Genomic DNA, 24,885 nt, shown 5'->3' with positions numbered 1-24,885 from the left:
TTGGCAACGCTGCAGATCGGATATGAGCCACAAACATGTAAACATGGAAAAAGCACATGGATTCTGAAATTCTCAGATCGATTTCAAGCCTCATTCACATGTGGAAATAAATCTGATATGAATCTGATAAATGTGCATCTGCGTCTGCCATGTAAGCTGACAGATCGGATATTGTGGCGAATAACGTCAACTCAGATGGGCGCCAACCGCGATCACATGACACAATGGCGCAATGGAGGACGAAGGCTCAACCCAATGTTTTGCTGACCTTTAAAGATGATACGAAAAGCAAAAGCTTGCATTATCATTTTGTCTACGTCCATTGCAAACCGCGCCGTTTTTACTTCCTTTTCGGCCTAAGCTTTTCCGGGTCAGTATATCTGCTGGGTTTGTCCATTTTCAACCCAACTTGGGTTGTTTTTAACCCAGCATTTTTTAGAGTGAGCAATTTAATAAATGTTTATTGTATTGTATTGTATTGCATTGCATTTATTATTATTCATTAAACTTATTAATAAATGTTCATTTCTAACATACTTTGGGTTCATTTTAAGTGAGCAATACAGTAATTTTTAAACAATATTTGGGTTAAATAAAACTACCCAGCATGTTGGGCAAACATTTAACCCAGTCGCTGGGTTTGTCCATTTTCAACCCAACTTGGGTTGTTTTTAACCCAGCATTTTTTTGGGTGTACCTTGGGTTGTTTCACAAAATGTATAGTGTAAATGCAGATATCGGATATGGGTAACTTTTAAAAGAAGATGTAAGCTAGTAAGTCATCAAAAAAAAAAAATCAGATCAATTGGGCATTAAGACCTGCGGTGTAAATGCAGCCTAAGATTTCATGTTGACATTAAACAACAGGCCCAAATAAATGTACCCGGGAGTATTTTTGAATTTTATTGTCATTATGCAAGACAAGAGAATAAACATAGCACACAATGATCTCTGTCATTCAGAGAATATCCAAAATCATTATTCCAACAAAAATAGTTTGGTTGTTTTACATACATTTAATAAATGTAAGTAGATTTTTTTTGTTTACTGGATTAGTCATTTGTAACCAAGTTAACCATGCATTTCTTTTAATATCTGATATTGCTGAAGAGGCTTGTGATTAATAGAAACAAATGACAGTAGCATTCAGCCATTCAAGTAACTAAAATCATCTAGGCAGATCACAGCTTGAGCAAAGTCACAACTTAAACAATAACAATAACCATAAAAAAGGGGGGAAATGAAGGTGCAAAAGGCAAATATATATTTCAGGATAAGTACAAATTCCATTTCCAGTCTGAAACACATCAATGAAGTTACTTAATCATTTACTATAAAGTTAAGCGAGAGAAAACTTAAGAAGAAGAGAAACGGTGCAATTATACATCACCATTAGCTTGACCGTTTAGCTAAATTCTATCTAAACTTGGTATATTAATACTGCAATGCAATCAAATTTGCCAAGGCCTTGGATGCAACAAAGCAATGAGAATCAAACTAGTCTAGTTTTATCATCATCTAAGACTGCTAACCCATTTTGGTAAAAGACATTGCATAGGATGTCTTGGCTGCATATTTCTAGTGATCTTTTGCAGTTTGTTCGACCCAAGTACACAAATCCAATACTCTGCATGCAATGTGTGGGAATATTAACCATTAAAAGACTTTTTTTTTGTCTTCTTGAAGTAATCTAGTAGTAAACCAGCAGTTTATGGGCTGAGGCCAACTGGGAAGTAATGATGTGAAACTCATTCAAAGTTCAGAAAAACCTTCCATTTTCACCAAGTTCAGTTCAGAACATTTGGCAGAGATACTCGCTTTATTTTTTTTTCTCTTCTTCCTCTTCCCCTCAGTGGGATCCAGTCCAGTTCATTTGACGGGTTGCAAATCATCAAGGAATTTCACATTAGGGAGGAATGTTTTGGTGAGGCGACCTTGAAAGAGACAGAGTGAATGAGAGTGAAGCTTGTTTTTTGGAGGTTTGCCACGACGGCCTTCATTGTGCAAACTGCATATAAGCAAGGTTATGAGAGCCATTATCAATGAAGCAAATTACATCCGGCTTGCATGTCCAAGTTAACAAAAGCATAATCACTTCTTGTGTTGTTCTGGAACAAATTCAAGCTGAAAATGTGTTTAACATGCTGAGTTACTTCAATAAAAGGCACTTTTGCAATAGGGTAAAACGACACAAATCATGTTATTTTGCTGTGAGACTTATAAGATATATTAGATAAACTACTTGCTGATATAAAATGAACCTAGCATGAAAATAGGGCCCTATGATTTCTGCAATGCAGAAAACGTGGATGGAGTCGCGGAATCCGGAATTTACCGTATAACGTAGAACATCACGGAATTTGTCAATTTTTTGTTGAATAAATAAAAAGTAGGCCAGTACACTTAAATGAAATCACAAAACAGACTAGTGTCTGTGAATATTAAACCGCAAAAAGATTATTTAAATATGAATCCTGCATGTTCCGTGTCTGTGTGAATGAATGGCGCAGACGTGCGGTTTAATTTATCACACACATTGAGACGCACGTGACACAGTGTTTTCATCCTCTGCCGACTATATGAGGACATGAATGCATGAACTTCATCTCCAGAGCTGCCCTGAGAGTCACTTCATCAGCATTTTACCGTTTCATTTGAGAAAAACTATCGCTATATTATAAACACACAGAAACTCAAATGTCTTCAGGGCAACCTGTCAAAATAAAAGTTCGGTTTAACTTTAAGAAATTGTGACAAATATATTACTGTTGTACAGTAGAATTTAGCACCGTCTCTCAATGTAATAATACTAACACTTATAAAAATAATAATAATAATAAATTATTATTAAAACTTTATTTAAATTTCCTTCCATGTTTTAATTTTAACAGTAAAGCTATGTTGTGCAAAATGTGGTATCAAATTTGTCATGGGGGGAAAAAAAAGTAATTTTTGTTGAACTTTTAATAAATTGTTGTTAAATTGTATAAATTTCATGATTTCAATTAATTACACATGCTTTTTGATTACTAAAATTTAATTTAATCATTAAAATGAAGTCCAAAAAAATTAAAATGGGACAAAAACGGAATTCAGAAAAATTTAAACGGAAAAACTAAAACAGAATTTGGGAAGAAATTACACAGATTTCATAGTAACTATTTTTAAACAAATGCATCCTGACATAAAATGGACATTTTGGTCTGTCCCAACTTTAACATTCTCAACTCTTTTCTAAAGCTTAAAATCAGACAACAATGCCATTATTACATAACCTGTTGAATTTATATTCAATTATTTGTACAAAGAAGTATTTGTAATTATTATCTCATTTTAAATAACTAAAAACATTTATCTGCATCTCACATTTTGCATGCAACTCTTGCACAATTTCCCCACACTGAAGAAATGAAACATTTCATAAAATTGCAACATTGCGATAATATTTGTAGTAAATGATCATAATTTATCATAATAATCTTAGCAAATTTTACATAAATTGTAGTGTTGACTGTATTCGTCAAGCTCAAACAGAAAGTTATTGTAAAAATGATCTAACAAATATTTTTGTTTTGTTTATGAGAAATATAGATTCGGCAATAATTACACTACTAGTTTAATTTAGGCTAAATCTGCCTGTCAACTTGTTGCACCAAACACATAATGTGTTGCTGTCAAACAAAATCAAGCCAAGTCAGATTGTTAATGCATAAATCAGCCTAAAGGCACATTTCAGAAAGACAGACTAAACAAGACGGAAAATATATATCGTTTTATTTTTATATTTATATATTTATTTTTTATATTTTTTTAAGACCAAGTACATATACATACACATTGATAGAACATATCGGAGATATCTCAAACATCAAAAGGTCTTTATTGTCCAGTTCTAGTCGCGTGCAATTTCCCAGAATGTTTTAAATACACTGCTGCTATTTCCATGCTCGGTTATTATGCATATTAGGTCATTCCTGACTAAAGAGGAAGTGTTCCTTCTCAAGGCAACATTCAACAAACAACATAACAACCATAGTAATTAGGCTCACCACAAAAAAAAAAAAAAAAAAAAAACTGCATCAGTTTTGGGTGTCGAATTAAAGTCTCGAGTAACAGCAGCCAAATATTTAACCAAAAAAAAAAAAAAAAAACACAGGAGCGCATGCTCGTTTGTCCCTTTACACCACAATTAAACAAATCTATAGACTGATATCAAATAGTAGAAAAGTCTTGCATTAAAGTATAATAGAATCCTCAAACATTTTCAAAACTAAACAATCTTTTAATGCATGCACAAAATTTGTTTAATTGATGAAAACTTAAATGTTCTTAATTGGGGTAAAATATATATATTTTTTGTAAATTCTGACTAGTTTTGTTGAACGAACAATGGCAAATGGGGTAAAGACAAGGCTTGAAATTGCGACCATTTTAGTTGCATATGCTCCCTAAATTTAATGTTTGCGACCTCAAAATACATTTGGGAGCATTTGTGTGAGTGCAAATAATTGTTGAAGTGCGACCGGTTTTCATCTCTCTACAAAACGTTCGCTGTATTACTGCACAGTATGTTCCTGCTGTGAGCTGATGCAGTAACCGGTCCACCGTTGTGTCACATAACCAATTAAACTTCATCTTTACGTTCTTAAGTTTAAAGCAGATTTTAGTTTGGTTAATATTAGCAGTCATTCACTCCCTTTCACGGCGCTCCGTTGTCACGTGACAGGGAGCGAACTATCGCGCAAAATACAAAGAGCTGAAAAGAACACTGTTACACAGGGCTCGACATTAACACTTTAGTTTTTATATTTAAAACATATGATACAGTTAAGCAACATTACACAACCAAGAGTAGGCCTACAGTTTTCCTGAATAAAACCATCACGATTGAAAATGTATCATACAACAGTTCAATAAACCGTAAAAAGTAGTTCCAAACAAAGATCACAGCAGAACCATCTCGCATTTCATGACAACACAATCATGTTTTCATTACTGAATGATTCAGCATTTTGAACGAATCGGTTCAGTCAAATTCAATGACCCATTCATAAACAACTGCCTCATTCCTGAATGAATCATTCGTTTGAATGAATGACTCAATGACTCACTCCTTCAAATGGTCACCTGCTGCCACCTACTGGCGGTTTAGTTTCTTCTTTAAAAGTATCATTCTTTCCAACATTTCTTATTTGTATTTTATTTTCAAAAAAAATTAAAACAATCTCATAACATTATTAATTCCGTTGTAATTTTTCAGTGTAAATTATTTAAATTATTTGACTGTAACAGCCCTATAGTGTCTTATTATTCTAATTGAATTTACTGATCAAATTTAAGAATTTAAAATAAAAGATGAAGCAATAAGATTAAAGGAAAATCCCTTTATAGAGGTAAAAAAAAAAAAAAAAAAAGTTAATAAGTAAATATCACAAATATGCAGATTTAAATGTCAAAGCTGAATGAACACTGATGAGAATATTGCTTCAGAATAAATTATTACAACACAAGAATCCTATTTTTTCCAGTGCTCCTAAATTTTTGCTGGTGCTCCTAACTTTTTGAAGTTGGGAGCACCAGTGCTACCAAGTAAAAAAGTTAATTTCGAGCCCTGGGTAAAGAGTTTGAGAAACTTGTTAAAAATTGTTCTTTTTGCTTTAATAATCAATCATAATGAATAAAATCAAATCTAAATAAATAGTCATTTGTGTGTGTATATGTGTATGTGTTTGTTTAACAATATCCTCACCTTTAATAGAGGAGGAAGAAGCGAGTTCGGAGTGAAGACACCATGCTTTCTGACATGTTACGCACTTTTAGGTAGTTCACAAACCCTCTGAAGAACAGCAGGAGTCCTGGAGTGGATGCAAGACAGGTCAAAGGTCAATAATGGGATGTTCTAAAGAAAAATGTGAGGGCTGCTTGCTACTCACATCCACCAGACAGAAAAACCTAATTGCTTACAGAAGAAACAGCATGCCTATCTGCTTTTAGCAAACACCACTACTTGCATATCCACAAAGAGAATATAAGAGGGCAATGCAACCTTATTTCACACAAATACAGAATTCACAAAGGAATCCATTACAGCCTCATCACAGCAGCAAGGACACCAACGCAAAGATAATTGCTTGTTAAAGGGTTAGTTCACCCAAAAATGAAAATAATGTCATTTATTACTCATCCTCATGCCGTTCCACACCCGTAAGACCTTTGTTAATCTTTGGAACACAAATTAAGATATTTTTGTTGAAATCTGATGGCTCAGTGAGGCCTGCATAGCCAGCAATGACATTTCCTCTCTCAAGATCCATTAATGGACTAAAAACATATTTAAATCAGTTCATGTGAGTACAGTGGTTCAATATTAATATTATAAAGAGACGAGAATATTTTTGGTGCGCCAAAAAAACAAAATAACGACTTATTTAGTGATAGCCGATTTCAAAACACTGCTTCAGGAAGCTTCAGAGCGTTATGAATCAGCGTGTCGAATCATGATTCGGAAATCATGATCAATCATGATGAAGGAAATGTCATTGCTGGCTATGCAGGCCTCACTAAGCCATCGGATTTCAACAAAAATATCTTAATTTGTGTTCCGAAGATTAACGAAGGTCTTACGGGTGTGGAACGACATGAGGGTGAGTAATAAATTACATTATTTTCATTTTTGGGTGAACTAACCCTTTAATATTATGTACTCTGTGTGTTGTCTTGTAGTCAGTCAACCAGCAGATGGTGCTAGAGTACTGTAGAAAATATGGCTGGTGACTGAATCAAACCACCTCAGTAACTAACACAGATATGATCAGATCTTCAAACTGTTAAAGTCCTGTTTAAGGTCTTACCAAGAACGAGGAAAATCCACCAGAGCCAGTACTGCCCATTGAAGTATCCAGTAAAGTAATCTGAAAACTGAAAAGAAGAAAAATACCATCAAGTTTAATGCTGATTGAATTCACACTCATAACGCATCATGTTTGATTCAGTCATTTTCACTTAAAGTTTTCCACTGAACTTATTGAGAGTTTCTTATCCTCCTATGTGGGTTTTGAGATAATCGATAACAAAAAAACAAAACAAACAAACAAAAAAAAATAATTAAAGACTCACCCTCACAATGAGGATCCACTTAATGAGAGAGAGGCCAAAGCCGCAGATGGCACCATATCGGCCAGCAATGGTGTTGGTCAAACAGAAAGACAAGCAAAACCCGATCCAGTTGAAAAGAAAAGCCACTGGTTACAGAAACAGAGAGAGAAAGAGAGTTGCGTTAATGAAGAATTACATGAAATATATACTGTATACACACAAGTATCCTAAAGTACTCGGGAAAAACCTTTGTTTTTAAATGCTGAAAAATACAACTTGAAAAACTTCTTAATATATTACAAAAATGGTGATGCTTTGTTAATGAAAGAGTGACTAATCATTAAATTAAACATGACTGGACTGCCCAACTGATCATGCTTTACTGTGTACGGAATAACGTGACGTGCAATACACCACAACACCACCAGATGGCGCGCAAGGAGCACTAATGGTGCACAACCACACACAGAGGCTGGCTGCATCAGAAATCACATACTCGCTTGAGAAGGTACTTATTTTGAATAAGTTATTACTTTGTGAGCACCAATAGTAGGTATGTTCTATATTATATGAATGTGTGAATGTAACCCGGACGTACTACATCCACCATGTTGTCAATGTCACGTTGCATCGCTTCACTGCCATTCACAAATCCTCTCCCGTGGCCTAAAGCATCCATCGTACGCACACTTCAGGATCTCGCCGGAAGTAGTAGGTCATCCTGATACTTTTTGCCTATGCTTTTGTGAATATGAGCATACTTCTTTTGTCACATACTGTTTTTCACCTACTAAATAGTAGGGAATAATGCGATTTCGGATGCAGCCTCTGTGTTCTTAAAGGATTAGTTCACTTTCAAATGAAAATTAGCCCAAGCTTTACTCACCCTCAAGCCATCCTAGGTGTATATGACTTTCTTTTTCTGATGAACACAATCGGAGATATTTTAATAAATATCCTGACGCATCCGAACTTTATAATGGCATTGAGCGGGACCGAGCATGAGCTGAAGAACATGCTTCCATCCACATCCATCCATCATACACGTACTTCACACGGCTCCGGGGGTTAATAAAGGCCTTCTGAAGCGAAGCGATGCGTTTGTGTAAAAATAAAAATATCCATATTTAACAAGCTATGAAGTAAAATATGTAGCTTCCGCCAGACCGCCTTCTGTATTCAACGTACAAAGAAAGTGTAAAACTCTTGCAGTTCAAAAAGCCTATGCTACGTCCTACGCCTTCCCTATTTAACTTACGGAAAAAGGTTAACTGACGTGACGCCAGTTTACACTTTCTTCATAACTTGAATACAGTAGGCGGTCTGGTGGAAGCTAGATATTTTACTTCTTAACTTGTTAAATATGGATATTTTTTTTACACAAACGCATCGCTTCGCTTCAGAAGGCCTTTATTAACCCCCGGAGCTGTGTGGAGTACACGTTTATGATGGATGGATGTGGATGGAAGCATTTTCTTCAGCTCATACTGGTATGAGCTGAAGTATTGGTATTGCTCACTGCCATTATAAAGCTTGGATGCATCAGGATATTTATTAAAATATCTCAAGATTGTGTTCATCAAAAAGAATAAAGTCATATACCCCTAGGATGGCTTGAGGGTGAGTAAAGCCTGGGCTAATTTTCATTTGAAGGTGAACTAATCCTTTAATGGCATACTACACAGTATATACTGTGATCTGCATATTTTTTAACAAAAAAAGTATGCGAAGCAGTATGCATTATGAAATGATAAATGCTTTAACCTGTCATACACTAAAAGGTTGACAAAACCTTACTAAACTGCATGTTTGATTCAATCCAGTCATCATTTGTTATTATGCATTAATGAAATTTAGAGAATGCTATTCCAATCATGAACGTGTGGGTACCATAAACAGTCTGCATGACTTACTGAAGAAGGCCAGCATGAAGATTCCATCATTTCCCACCCTCAGCTGATCAGCGTCACTGAAGTCATCCCGAACCGGAAAATCCTCATCCTTTTCAAGTAGATGGATAAAGAGAAACATTTACAAGTGTTTTAGAAGCATATTAGAAGGCAAAAGTGGTTCAGAAATCATCATGGTTGTAATGTGACCACAATGTTTACATATTAGCAACTGGACCAATCTTGATAAACAACCGTGTATTAAAATGGTATGTAGATGTTAGCCAATCACAACAGAGGTCATTAACATATAGAAGGTACAGAAGCAAAAACAGTATTTAAGTGTTTAAGGGTCAAAGAGAAGGTGGAAAATATGTATGAAGGACTGAATAAAGGTCTTAATGCATGAAAACCTTGACAAAGCATTGCAATTTCCTCTATTGAATTCACTGAAAAAAGTCACTTTAATAAAAATTAAGACAACGACGTGGTGATGTAACTCTTAATTCCATAGCTTTTTCAAAGCTTGATTACTTTCATTTCATCAAACACTTTCATCCAAGGACAGGGACAGTCCCTTCACAGCAACTCTGAGGTTAAGCATTTAGTTCAAGGGCACGTGTCCACAGATTTTCTGTGAAATTCTTTTTTGTTTTGCTTTTAGAGGAGAAGTTCACCAGAAAATAAAAGATCTGTCTTTTACTCAACCTCATGTTGTTCCAAATCCCAAATGACCACAAAATGAGTTCTTTTGTATAATGTCTCTGCTCTTTTCTGTGCTGTGAAAGTGAATAGTGATCAGCTGTTTAAGATCCAAAGAAACAAAACAAAAAACGCCATAAACATATCATGAAAGTGGTCTATACAGTGCACAGCATAAATGAGTACACCCCCTCTGAAATTACTCAATTACTTAGAAGACATGTTAGGGTTCTTTAGAGATATATTGTTCCAGTAAGTCTGCTTAATCAATTACCAAAGAAGCTTGTCAAAATTATTCAGGAAAATAAGATTTTCTTATCAAGGTGAAAAAATGTTGTGTAGCAAAAATGAGTACACCCTTCTAAAAGTTACTAAATAAAACAAAATAAAAATTTTCTGGTGTAAGTTTAAGGCAATGTTTGATCAACAGGTAAGTATGTTGAACCAAAACATTTAAAGAGAAGTAATTTCTTGACAATTAAAAGTGTTATATAGCCCACTGAATCATTCTCAGACTTAATGCTGACAACAATGGAACCACTTGGGAGAGAACTGTCAGGAGACTTATTTCTTAGCACAAAAGAGGACAGTGGTACAAGAGGATTACCAAATCATTGTTTTAAGTGTGAAAATATAGCAAAAGTAACACAGAAATTCAAAAACAATGAACTTGTGACAAGGCCCCTGAAATAATCAGGCCTTCATTTTAAGCTTTCATTTAGTGATGAGGGATTTTTTTGCTAGACAAAGAGCAGGAGAAATACCAAGCGAGTGTCTCAGAGCCAGCAAAAGCTATGAAAAGAGTGACTGTTTATCTCACTGAGTAAGATTCAGCCTGCAGAAGCGACATGACAGGTTGTTGTCCATGCTGGAACTACCTACTGTAGCCAAAGCACAATAAGTCAGTTAGCAATTTCCAAAGCCCATATTTACAAAATATAGATTCTGGGAATAAATACTCTGGTCTCATGAGACCAAATCAATCATTTTGGATCTAACAGCATCCAAAATGTTATGGTGTTGCTAGAGGAGGAGTACAGTGAGAAGTGCCTGGTTCCCACAGTAAAGTTCAGTGGTAGTAAAGCTCTTATTTAGGGATGTATGAGTGCTGAAGGTGTGAAGGAGTTGTGCTTTATCAATGATGTCATGAATTCCCACACCACTGTGTAATTTAATACACAAACTTGAAACGGAATATGTTACCCTTTCCTCATTCCCTGCATTGTTGGGCATTTTTTCAACATGACAATGAGGATATGCATTCTCCCAAGGTGAAAAACCTTCTGTGGACATGCATTGCACTCAGTCTTAACAATCTTGAGCGCCTGTGGGGGATTCTGTAGAGACGAGTTGAGCAACACTCCCCATTAAAGATCAGGGCATTTAAGGAGCTCATCATCCAGGAGTTAAACAGGACAGATGTGACAATTTGTCATGAACTTGTACACTCCGTGCCAAGAAGAGTCAGAGCAGTATATTCAAAGTTATGGAGGGCATACTAAGTACTAGAATATTATACATTTGTTGAATTAAATCTAGGGTGTACTCATTTCTGCAATCCTTAATTTAAACAAAATTGACTAATTTACTTATTTTATGGCTATTAATGACATATATTTCTGTTTTTATTATGTATATGTTTCATACATTTTAGTTTTGCCATCTTTCCATGAATTGTATTAGTGATCATAAAGAAAATGCATCTTTTTTATTTGTTCAGAGGGAGTGTACTCATTTATGCTGTGCACTGTACCAGTGGAGACATTTTAATTATTTATTAATAAACTAGTGTTTTCTGAGTCAGTATCGGCTGCAAAGATGAAGTTGACGATGCTGACCCGTCATCTCCGCAGTATAGTGAACACGCCTATGGAGAGAAATACACCTTTCATTAGGAGTATTTCTTTTCAATTTGAATTGATTCATTTAAAAGTAGACATTTCAAGCTTTCTATAGATATATTTATCATGTCTGTGAGGCAAGTAGCCGATATTCTGAGTTTCGGTTCATTTTTGTGATGCACTCAATTTCACAGAGACCGAAATGGCAGAAAGCGCATCCTGATTGTTTTCTGTATTTTACAAAAGCACAGCATTTTCTTGTTATTGTGAGTTTAAACAAATAAAAGTAGAAACTTTACAGTTTCGAATGCTGTATTACTCTTATCTGCATGACCAAAAATGATGGGAGTATTTTAAATTGTTTCCACTGGTATCAGGAAAAATTCAAGTGATACTTCAGCTTCCTCCTTCCGCACAAACACTTGGATATGCGCCTAATAATAGTGCACATTTATCTAGGTTAACATTAGAGCGTGATTTCACCACAAGATTTTTTTTCTGTGACTAACCGACTAATAAAATTTTGGTCAACTAAGCCTCTCCTAGTCAACTATTAGGGGGCAGTCCTAGTATGAATGACCTTTTGCACAGCATCAAGATTCTCCACAACGTCTCTATTTGTGTTCCACAGGGATTGGAATGAAATGAGGGTGAGTAAATGGCCAAATCTTTGTTCTTGTGTGAAGTTCTCCTTTATGATTCAGCCTACGCCTTTGGTAGCGCCCAGCCCAGCTCCACATTGCTACCGCAGCTCAAAACAGAGCTGCTGCGGTTGTATAACAAGCAAAAGTCTTGAATAATGCTCTAATTCATTCTTTGTTTCTGTAGTGGTTTCATAACCGGGCTCGAGCACTTGGGTGCTTGCTCTCTCCCTCTTTCTGCATGTCCTCATTTTGCATTTACAAAATAATAATAATACATTTTTCTTGAGCACCAAATCAGCATATTAGAATGATTTCTGAAGGATCATGTGAGGATCATCTTTTGTAATATTACAAATGTCTTTACAGTCACTTTTGATCAATTTGATGCATTCTTGCTGAATAAAAGTATCACTTTCTTAAAAAAAAAAAAAAAAAAAAAAAATCTTAAGGATCCCAAACTTGTCAATGGTAGTGGATGTTTAGTGCTACATAAATTAGGACTTCATTCAAACATAACATGGACATCACCTTGGGACTTGCTGTGTGGAAGTCATAGCAAAAAAAAGTTAGTTCTGAGAAAAGCATCATTTGTCTGCAGATGTCAGTTGGTTTGACATTCAGTTATCTAATGCAATGACATTCTTAAGACTGCCCAAATAATACATTTTGGGGCCACATTACATAACACTTCTTGATCTGAGCTCAGAGAAATCAGAGTATCTGATGGATTTAGGTCATGGTTTTCACGGCACACCACATCCTCAAAACGATTCTCCTTATGTTACTGCTAAAAGCAAATCAGACACGATTTTAAATAAAAATCAAGAGACGCCCCATTTAATTTTGGTCATCATCAAATCATACCAGCACTACTACAGCATCTTTCCTTTGAGGGAATGATTTGGACTCTACCAAAGCTGCAGTGGAAAGTTGTGCGAATCGAGGACTTGGAGTTTTGTTCTGCAGAACATGTGGGCGCGTAGGTGGATGAGATACTCACTCGTGGAATGACCTCCACCGCCGAGGCAGCCATGGCTGCTGCTTTAGCCTTCTCTGCCTCATCGTAAGTGGGCAGAGACGTGGCAACGCTGTATGGTGGAGGAACGGGAAATTCCCCCGGAAATGTGCTTTCTGAAAAGCGATAAAAACACAGGTCAAGTCATAGATAAGCCACACATTTCTAGCTATGAGTATTCTGCGGGAGCAGTATTTCAAAGGAGTGCTGTATTGATGTTGCTTAGTCAAGAATCACTGTTACTATTACTCATACTTGGAGATCAGAATAAAACCTATAATAACACAGCAGCATAACGAGCTCTGCAGTGATCAGGCTTACAAGTTTCTCCTTGCGGATGATAAAACAACTAAGAGTTATGCTGAGAATTTCATTAGACTATCTTCAAAACCTGGAGGCTCTTTAGACTTAGGCAAATAACTAGCCACCTAGCAACCATCCAGAAAACCCTAGCAACCGCACAGCGTGGTACGGTTTGAAAATTTCCCACTGGGATCGGTAAGATTTTTTTAAAATGTTTTTGAAAGAAGTCTCATGTTCACCAAGGCTGCATTTGTTTGATTAAAAATACAGTAAAAACAGCAATACTGTGAAATATTATTAGAACTTAAAATTTAGTTTTCTATTTGAATATATTGTAAAACGTAATTTATTCCTGTGATCAAAGCTGAATTTTCAGCATCATTACTCCAGTCTTCAGTGTCACATGATCCTTCAGAAATCATTCTAATATGCTGATTTTTGTGGAAACTTAGATAAATTATTTTCAGGATTCTTTTATGAATAGAAAGTTACAGCATTTATTTAAAATAGAAATCTTTTTATTATAAATGTCTTTACAGTCACTTTTGATCCATCCTTACTAAAAACAATTATTAATTAAAAAATAAATATATTAGTGACCCCAAACTTTTGAACACAATAGAATGCGTCTAAACTGTAACCAACAATGATGACGACGTAATATTTGCATACTGAATTGTGATTGGTCTTCTATTTCAATGTTTAAGGTGCACAGAATCCACATTGTGTTTATTTTTCATTCACAGCAACAAGCTGAGCGTCATAACGGCAAGTGATGCATCATTTCATTTATGCACACTGAAAACTTTTCTATCCTATTGCCGTCTTGCATACACTATAGCCTAAATTTAGTCTAGAATTGCTAATCTAGTAGATTCCTGCTTCACTTCTGTATTCTGGAAATAATAAGGTGTCTGTACCTGGTGCAGCGGTAGCTCCGAGCGCCACACTAGCATAAGGAGGAGGCGGAGCTTCTGTATCCACCACGGGGTTGCTGATGCCTAACACAGCGGCAGTGGCCTGGGAGGATGTGGACGGCTCGGCGCCGGCGGCCCCTTCGGAGGGGTCGTCCTCATTGTGCAACTGAGGAAGGACAGAATCAAATGTTCAAATTAAGTGTTAAGTTCAAAATAAAGTCACCTAGGATGGGCAATAAACGATATCATATCAAAATTGCAATAAAATTTCGCATAAATATTAAATTAAAACACCAGGTGTAAACAGTGCCTTTGAGATACTGTAAACTAAAATGTACTTCTCAATGTAATAATAATATTATTTCTAACTAATATCAATGCAACCAAAATATTTTTTAATTCAGGTTTTAAATTTATACAGTTCTGTTGTGCAGCATATTTGAAAAAAATAAATAAATAAATAAAATAAAAATACAATGCTTTGTTAACACAGAATCAAAAAAAATTAAAATAAAATGAAAAACACAGAATTTAGGGAAAATAAAATGGATTTCATGGAGCCCTAAATTAAAAGGTAGCTACTCTGTGGAGTTTAATTGTGAACAAACAAGTTTACATGTTTACATTCATTCTCAATGTCTAGGCTAACAAATATGTGGAAAGCTTTTCCTTCCACAATAATGGTAAATGATTAAAGTGATAAATATTGATATCGTATGATATGGAAAAAAATATTGTGATAATATTTTTGGCCATATCACCCAGCCCTAAAGTCACCATGAAACCAAAACTGACAATTTAATTTTTTTTAATGAAATTTTGCAGTGTTTATTTTAAATCATTTATCAATGTACATCATTATTTAATTTTTTTTTAAATTCATATGCCTCATCCTCTACACCAAAATAACTTCCACTCCCTCTTGCAGTGACATCTCTTCTCTTCTCTGATGACTTGTTTACTGGCAGGGCAACATGTCACTCACATGAGCTCAACCAATAGCAAACCACAACCATCCAATCAATTCCAATTGGACAAAATCAAGTCCCGCCCTACATTTTTCTCCTTCAAGAAGCCGTTTCACTAAGATATACGTGTTAGCTGAGTTGACACCATGATGTACTCAACGAAGGGAGGATATCATCTAACACTTCAAGGAACTCGTCAACAACTTGAGTAAACCACTTAGCCTCTTGGGTTGCATAATCTTACTGCCCTCGCCCTACAATTAACAAAATAATTTGTAAAGCTAAACTTCAAGAAAGAGGTGTTGAAACAAATAAAACATTTAGCGTCCAAACAGAGCCTTAAATCTAAATCCACATGAAGTAACCTGAAAACGTCTTCCAAGCATTGAGGACTCGTGGTAATACGACAGTTCAAGATTGCAAGGGGACGTATTTGGCATATCAGAGTGCAGTAGGATGCACACTTGTCTGCCAACAAAGTTAGGAAACAGCGAGATTCACACAGTAACAGGAGAGCGACAGTAATGAAAACCACGAGACTGAGGCACAAGGCTGTCCCTTCAGCTGCACCTGTTTGATGTGACGTTAAGAAGCAATCGTCCAAACGGGGATTCGGCCTGGTGAAAGTAGTCTGTTTCACATTCGTGGCAGTAATTCAGTGCACTTACTAGGACAATCCTCTTAGGTTGAGTTGATGACTCAACCAGAGGCCCCCGGCTCAATGTTTTAAATTTGATAATATATTTTTTTTTTTTTTCTGAAGAAAGACAAACATAAATAGTAAATGAAAGGCAAAATATTAAATTCCATGGATAAATATTTACTGATTAACCCACTATTTTGTAGAGGGAGGTCAAAATTACAATTTTTTTCAAAATAATTATCATACCTGTCTGTAGGGATGCACAGATCATGATTTTTCATGGCCGATTCTGATTTTTTTAAAGCAAATTTGCCGATTCGGATAGCTGTTTTTTTTTGTTTTTTGTTTTTTTCTTCGTATGTTTGTTTAAGCAAATATATTTGAGCAATTTTATTTGAATTTATTTTATTTTCTTCTCCCACCCCAAACTGAACGATGGCTGAAACTTTGTATTACTAGCACTTCTTGTGTTTATTGCCTCTTTAAGATGAATTCCTTAATTGTAAGTTCTTTGGATAAAAGCGTCTGCTAAACGAATAAATGTACTGGCAACAGAAAAACCTCAAAATGTAATTAGTCTGACTCTTGTTCAAACTCTATTGGTCACATGCTGCTAAGTGCTAATAAACAATAAATGTGGTAAATGCAGAAAATAACTTCAACTAGTGTTTACAACTCATATATTATCCTACAAGACTCAGCAAAATAAAATAAAAAAAGCAAGCTGCGGACTGTACAGATCTGCTTGGATCAAGTTGTGACACAATCTTTCACTATGCCACACACTACCTGATAATATCCAAGGCCTCCCGACACGGCTGAGAGCCACAAAGTCTTTGCAAAGGTCAACGCTCTAAGGTTCAACTCTGCTATCCTCTACGAAATGGCATCAGAAACGGGATTAGAGATCCAATGAGGGATGAAGTGAAGAGAATGATTATACCATGAAGCCACATCAAGGACAGTGAGCACACCAATGGTGAATGGGCTTTCTTACTCTGCACTGAGGACAACCAAAAGACAAACTGAATTCCCAATACAAAAACACAACAACTGACCAGGGACAAAGCAAGCATCTCAAGTGGTTTGCAATGGTCTGTTAGAAGAACTATATCAGACTGGAGATAAATGGTACATCTTATCTGTGTTATGACTAAGACTGCAAAGAATCAGCGTTCACTGAAAACTCTGAAAAGTGCTGACTTGATGTCAATTGAAATATCTGGACCAACTTATTAAGTATGTCACTTTTGTTAACATGGAATGAAGCAGCAAATAACAAAACTAAAGGGATGCACTGGCATATCCTTGTACAATACATGCCAATAATTTAAAGATGACCTACTATGCTTATATATATATATATATATATATATATATATATATATATATATATATATATATATATATTTTAGGGATGCACTGATGTATAGGCCACCGATATTTATCGGCCGATTTTTGCGCTGCTGTCTGCGCTTTAAAGTTCATGAAATAACAAAAGATCACACACTATTCTTGACTAAATAACTTCTGTAACTTTCATAAGTGTAGCGGACCCCATCGGAATGATGACTAAAACTTTACTGATGTTTTATTAAGTTTTTTTGCGTCCGTTTCACTCCAAAAAAAAAAAATCACCACAAAAGCTAACCAATACAGAGCACAAGAAGAGCGCATTAAAGGGTTAGTTCACCCAAAAATGAAAATAATGTCATTTATTACTCACCCTCATGCCGTTCCACACCCGTAAGACCTTCGTTCATCTTCGGAACACAAATTAAGATATTTTTTGTTGAATCAGCGGTTCGGAGCGCCAAAGTCACGTGATTTCAGCAGTTTGGCGGTTTGACACGCGATCTGAATCATGATTCAATACGCTGATTCATAACGCTCTGAAGCTTCCTGAAGCAGTTTTTGAAATCGGCCATCACTATATAAGTCGTTATTATGTTTTTTTTGGCGCACCAAAAATATTCTCGTTGCTTTATAATATTAATATTGAACCACTGTACTCACATGAACTGATTTAAATATGTTTTTAGTACATTAATGGATCTTGAGAGAGGAAATGTCATTCCTGGCTATGGAGGCCTCACTGAGCCATCGGATTTCAACAAAAATATCTTAATTTGTGTTCCAAAGATTAACGAAGGTCTTACGGGTGTGGAACGGCATGAGGGTGAGTAATAAATGACATTATTTTCAATTTTGGATGAACTAACCCTATAAACTCTCTCTCTCCATTGCATTATCATCAACATACAGCGAATTACTCAAAACACTTATTACAACTAACAGTAAATAAATACATACAGATCTTATGCCTTTTCGGGGGTGCTTAATAAACTGACAAACTTTAAATCTGCAAAATATCTCATAAGAACTGCGTGCTCTCCATTACCCTTATAGCCCCGTAGACTAGAAAACCCGTCAAAATAAGAGTCCTGCCTTAGTAAAGGAGGTCTCATACATATTTAAAACTTACAAAAAAATATTAAAATGTATACAAAAACAAATTAGAAGATTAATCACAATAAAGTCTGTTACAATAAAGAGGGATTAATATGTATATAATTTATACAGTAAAGAATATGCAGTGTTATTTTACATTTGTTTACTTTATTTCTGTACCTAAAAACTATTAAACCTACCTAAAAAGCACTGTTTATTTCATATGTATCTTTGTTCTGTTGTCTTTATGTAGGCCTGCTGAATGTTAAATGGATCCAATCCACGTTCATTAAAATTATTTGATGATGCAGCAATAAACCTGCTAGTATATTTTAATGCAGGTTTTTTTGAACTTTGCTGATTTAAAACATGAACAAAATACTATCTATTTTAATGACAAAATTTCAAATAAGAGAGGAAGTGACAAATATCGGTATCGGTCGGGCAATAATTGTTTGTTAAAATCAGTATATATAATATATATATATATATATATTCAACTTTCTTTAGTGTGTAACGTTGCTGTTTGAGCATGAAAACTGTCTGCAGAGTTACAAAGAGACTCCAAAGGGAGTTATTCTCTATATCAGTGTCACTGTTTCTGAACTCCCTGAAATGCCTTGATTGTGGCCTTGAGTTTTCCTCTTGGAACATACACATCACAATATTCCTCATTTAAAGGGATAGTTCACCCAAAAATGAAAATGATGTTATTATTTATTCACTCTCACATAGTTTCGAATGAAAGTCTTAGGGATTTATCTTTGGATCACAAATTATGATCTTTTTGATGAAATCTGACTGATTTCTGTCCCTCCATTGACACTCTGACGCTTCAAAAAGTTCATCGAGAGATCGTAAAACTAATCCATATGAACTGAGCAGTTTAATCCAAATTTTCTGAAAAGACACAATGTCTTTATATGATAGACAGTTGCATAATTGCAATTCTGCAGTGTGCTGACTAATGAAGAGTTCAAAGATAAAGTGGGAGACAGTGATATCATGGTACAAGTATAATAAACTGGATAAAGATTAAGAAGAACTCGTGCAGCAAAGGTTGAGCTATATGAAATATTGCAGGAAGCTACTTCTGAGAATGGCTGTACCACACGAACCACCAGCACCTAAATATCGACGTACCTTAAAATGGAAAGACCAGCAACGCCTATTTGTTGACACATCTAAGAAGTGCTATTATGCGGTGGTTGCTATAGCAACATTCTAACATGCAGCAAGATCAAAAAAGTTTGTGACTAAAGCAAACCGCTTTTTTTTCCTTCCTAGAAATGATGAAAAGACTTTGAAAACATACAGAGGCCTGCTGGATGAATTACTCAACGCTCCAGGAATTGAGTTTCAGTTGCTGTGCTCTTCTCTGTAAATGAAAATATATCAGAAAGCTCTCCTCGTTATATACAAAGACTTTAAAAACAGAAAATGATTTTTTGATGAAGCATAAAATAACATTAAGTTAAGACTGTAATACATTAGCCTTTTTCCCTGGTAATTAAGCGTATACCAAGAACCAGATGTATACTCTGAATCCAAAGTCTACAATTTGTGTGGTCAGCACACAACAACTCTGTACATGTTTACCTAGCATATATATAAACACACACTCAAAATACTATAGTCCAAATTACCATGGTAATTTTTGTAAGGTGCATATCTTAATAATGTTTGTATTGTATGTTTATAAAAGATATTATTTTCTGGGACTCTTCACAGAACCCTTTCCAGCTGAGCAGTGAGTCACCAGATTTCCAAAATAAACAAAACGCACTGGATCCAGATTACCAGGCCAGTGCTCTATTGTTCAGGGTGGAAAATACACACAAACTTGTGATTATAATGCACTTTTGTTCTGTATGATACAGTAGAAGGTTGTAACTCCTTGAAAACCGAGTGAACTGTCCACCAATAGGGCATTATATTTGCATTTTGCACCCAATGTCTCAAAACACAGTCATGACCCCTCAAAATGCACTGAAATGCTTTAAAATGTGTTTAGCCTAAAAATCCCAGACACCTATGTCTCGGCGAGTATCCTAGTGAACATAGTCGGTTATGTCTTCAGTTGAGAAAGAAAATGCATGATCCATGCGTCGATTCACATCCTAATAATCCTGCTGCTGTGCCATCTGTGTTTTTAATGTTAACCAAACAACAAAGGAAAATAAAAATCACTCACTGCTCTTGAAATTTAAAAAGATATGAAGACTATGCAGTGTTATTTATTTGATTAGACTACTTTTTTACTTTTCTGTACCTGGAAACTACGGTTAGGCCTCCCTGAAAAGCACTGTTTATTTCATTTGTGTCTTTGTTGTATTATATATTTATTATTTGTGCTAATTTGATTATTTGTTCTTATTTTATTACTGACTGTTTACTTGTCTTTAAAAACATAGGCTATTTAAATTATATTAGTTAAGTTAGTAGTTTTAACCGTAGTATCAAAATTGGAATAGAGGATTGTGAATTTTCATTAGTATTTAAAATATTGGTGTCATAACTGCCTGTTTTTGTTTCATGGCTGGTAAAATATTGTTTTGGTCAGTACATTTTCTTAAGTCACCAGCCACTGGCAAAAAGTTAGTGTTAGGCCCTGAAGAACAATTTAAACGTGCGTACAATGCATTTTAGGGCCCCAAAACATGCCTATAATGACTAAAAAGTGCCTATGTGGCTTTAAATGTTTCAAGTTAACCTGTGACAACTCAAACTGCATTGGAACACACCAGTTGTATGTTTCAATCCACCAACTTATTTAAAGCAATCATGTCTCTTCAGAAAATGCGGACTAAACCACTCGATTCATACGGATTTGTTTTACGATCTCTTTATGAACTTTTTGAAGCATCAAAGTTTCAATTGCGTGGCTGTCAATGGAGGGACAGAAATCACTCAGATTTCATTAAAAATATCTTCATTTGTTTTGAAAATGAACGAAAGTCTTATGGGTTTGGAACAACATGAAGGTGAGTAAATGATGACAGAATTTTCATTTTTAAGTGAATGAACCTTTAAATAATTCCCGCCCAAGGTATATGCAAAAATGCCCTCCATTGACAGCTATGCAATTGAAACTTTGATGCTTTAAAAAGTTCAATCCACCAACTTATGATGGAAACACATCTACCGAATAAATCTCTTGTAACAAAAAAGTCATGTGACTTGGCAGCTAGTGAGAGGTATGACTGAATTGATGAGGGCCAAAACATAAACAACTTCATAACTGGACTAACCAGTGAACCGGTTTCATTACAGAGCATCTCAAATGTTGGTTTAGTTATTCTGAAATCCTTGAACCAAAGTCATCATCATGACCTGCAGAACGATCTCACACGACTGCGTTCCCAAACACCAGGCATCCACCTCCAAACCCAAGATAACATGACAGTGTTTATTGCGTTTCATCAGTTATGATGTATGAAAAAAGAGCCATAGTGGCTTCCCAAATTGCAGCAACGCCCATTTTTATTACAGATATTTTGCTCCAATTTCCCAGGAATTGACTTTTTTTTTTTTTTTTACTATTTTAACACATGCTAACGTTCCATTTACACTTACATCACCTTAAACATTCCAAGTTACAACTGTGCCAACTCTAACTGAATTGGAACACATTGGGATTGGAACGACATTGGAATGCAAGGCATCAAAACTGAATGATAAAATGCACCCAATGTCCCATACATGTTTCAAAATGCGTTTGAACGGCCCAAACATTTAAAAGGTTCAGAGTGCACCTGTGAAAACTCAAACTGAGTTGGAACGCACCAGTGGTGCTTCAAAATTGAATGTAAAATGCACTCAATATGTCTGTGAGCTTCCAAATGCATTTGAATGAATGCCCCCAAAACCATCTATAATGGCTTAGTATGTACTTGAACATTCCTCAACGCACGTATGATGCCAGAGAACCTTTTTACAGGGACAAAACATGTTGTCTCACAATGTTTTGAGATTTTTTTTTCTTTACTATGGTAAAACTGTAGTATCCATTTTTTAAAGATTTATTATTTTTGTTTCGATGGTTTTATTACAAATTTCATGCTTAAAATATGGCAGAGTAAAAAGATGGTAAATTTGTGGTTTTACTACAAAACAGCATGAACTACGGTTACTATAGCCACTGTATCCTATCTCCAGCTGGGATAGGAGCCGTTCAAACAGGACGCGTTCTTGACCCTGCGTTAATATAGGGCGACAATATTAAAGTAGTTCAAGTTTGCAAACGCGTCCATTCAGTTGAAGACCGTTTTGCGGATTTGAACGCAAAAAAGCGTCTTGTGTGACTGCCTCGGTGAAGGTGTGTGTGATGATGCGGAAGTCACGTACGATTAAAGGTAGGCGGATAAAATGACAGTAATCATCAGCTCGGACAAGTCAGTGTATTGTATAACATGGCATGTTTGATCGACTTATATAACGACGGGCCATTTAGACTTACCACTTGGTAGCGGCTCGCCGCCTGGTCCATTTTCATATACGGCCAGCCCAGCCAGCGGCGAATAAAACCAGTAAATCCTTGATTAATTCAAATTAAAGGCAGCTCCCGATCTTACTTGCGACCATATGACACGAATAAGTCATACACAGAGACCGTAGTTTTTCCCATTTACTCAGTAGACATGATTTAACGCGAAAGCTCATGTAGATGCAGTCGCGTCCCACAGCAAGAAACAAAGCGAGTGGGAGGAGATGTCCATGACGCAGCCGTGACGTCGCAGTGTGCGCGTCAAACTGTTTTTATTTATTGATATACAGAGATATGTATACAGAACACATATAATTATATTTGCAAAATGATTACATGTGCTATATATTCTCACCAGTTAATGAAGGGAGTTTAGGAAAAGTAAACTTTGTTATGATTTTTATGTAATTCGAGCTCTGTTTGTTTTTGGAAAAACTGGCAGAAGTTTATACCTTTTTCTCCTTGAATATTTGTCCTTGTAATGCACATGACCTTCAAGATGACCTGCCTAGAAAAGTAAGCTATGTAAACATTATCCAACATTAATTTGAGAATTTTGATGACACCGTTACTTCACTGGCCAATTTCTATCTCTGTGTATTTATTTCTTATCTGTGAAATTATATTTAAGAGGTCAAAGAACAGTGCAGTGATCCTTTAGTGTCAACAACTATACCAGATTGCAGTTCTGAAATAAAGCATACATATCTCCATCTACTGGACAGATAATGCAAAAATTGTGATAATGCAAAAATATGACAGGTTAAGAAGTATGCAATATATATATATATATATATATATATATATATATATATATATATAATTCTATTATTAATGGAATAATAATATAATTCTATTATTTTTAAGATTTAAAGTTCAAACAAAGACAGAAAGACATGCATCAGCTGTCAGAAAAAAAAATGTTTGAGGTTATTTGGAAAAAGCTGGACAAAAAGTAAAGATACAAACAAAAAACAAACAAATAATCTTCTTTAATTAAGTTCTTTAAATTTGTATGAGTTTGAGGTGCGATTATTGACTTTGGAGTCAAATCATCCGGTATCTCAAATGTGTTTTATATAAAAATGTACAATAGAACAGAATAATATAACGCAATCACAATATTATAAGAGCCATAGTTGAATATAAATATGTAGGCTAATTTATCTAAATATTTTTCAAGAGCAGCCAAATACTTACATACTTTACAAAAAAAAGTGTATTATTATTTAATGTATATTCAGTGATGTAGTAGTAGATACAAGTAATTCGAAAATTGGATGTGTTCTAAAATGAAAAGTGACACCAGATAGCCTAAAGATTTATAAGCATCTTAGCTCATTGCATTTCGCAAACTATTGATGTGATTGCTTTTACAGGCACTAGAGGGCCACCTTAGGCAGGGCCATAAACATGACTGTTTGTTGTCATGCAATGAAGTGGTGAGAGACCCAGCAGTCTAATAAAACGAACAATACCGCTTTGACTGCCATTTCCACTAGTCTGTCTCCAATAAAACATCTGGATGGAAAAGCACTAACAAAAGCACTTTTTAGACATAATACTTTTCCCCCACAAGGACCATGACATTGATTAACAAAAAACCTAATAAAGTGTATAAATCCTAGACATGGGTAGTTCGACACCCAGTGTCGAAACACGTCTTGAGTTTTTGACACAATAGTGCTTCGAAACAGTGTCCGGTGTCATGAGAAATCGAGTCCCCCCAGGAATTGGGTCTCCTTTCGGACCCTGAGTGATCCCACGGGTAGGCTAGTATTTTTAGCACTTCATTACAATTCCTGCAAAATCACGTTATGATTTATATTGTTTAAAATGCGTTATAATGACCATTAAAGTATTTTAAATTACAGTTCATATACTAGTATATAACTGAAGCTATAGGTTGTGAAATCAAGCATTTCTCATTC

General features: G+C 35.4%; 1 protein-coding gene across 1 annotated transcript; it reads right to left on the bottom strand.

The window, feature by feature from the left end:
* Nucleotides 1-890: 890 nt before the first annotated feature.
* Nucleotides 891-23,195, bottom strand: ndfip2 (Nedd4 family interacting protein 2). Its single transcript, XM_051908108.1, has 8 exons — nucleotides 22,928-23,195; nucleotides 14,410-14,572; nucleotides 13,172-13,302; nucleotides 9,009-9,096; nucleotides 7,117-7,241; nucleotides 6,852-6,918; nucleotides 5,750-5,855; nucleotides 891-1,934 (listed from the first exon to the last, which is right to left on the bottom strand). Exons 1-7 carry the CDS (start codon nucleotides 22,961-22,963, stop codon nucleotides 5,752-5,754), a joined length of 714 nt encoding a protein of 237 aa, XP_051764068.1. The 5' UTR covers nucleotides 22,964-23,195; the 3' UTR covers nucleotides 891-1,934; nucleotides 5,750-5,751.
* Nucleotides 23,196-24,885: the final 1,690 nt, after the last annotated feature.

Source organism: Ctenopharyngodon idella, chromosome 1 (genome assembly GCF_019924925.1).
Source record: "Ctenopharyngodon idella isolate HZGC_01 chromosome 1, HZGC01, whole genome shotgun sequence".
NCBI classification, from domain to species: domain Eukaryota; kingdom Metazoa; phylum Chordata; class Actinopteri; order Cypriniformes; family Xenocyprididae; genus Ctenopharyngodon; species Ctenopharyngodon idella.
This window is presented reverse-complemented; position numbering and strand designations above follow the sequence as displayed.

Bases quoted from the DNA above. Each gene is read 5' to 3' on its own strand.
- ndfip2 (XM_051908108.1), bottom strand. From the start codon at position 22,963: ATGAAAATGGACCAGGCGGCGAGCCGCTACCAAGTG. The intron at 13,303-14,409 runs GTACAGACACCT...ATCGCTTTTCAG, and splicing joins CGGAGCTACCGCTGCACCAG to AAAGCACATTTCCGGGGGAA. The intron at 6,919-7,116 runs GTGAGTCTTTAA...TCTTCTTTTCAG, and splicing joins AGTGGATCCTCATTGTGAGG to TTTTCAGATTACTTTACTGG.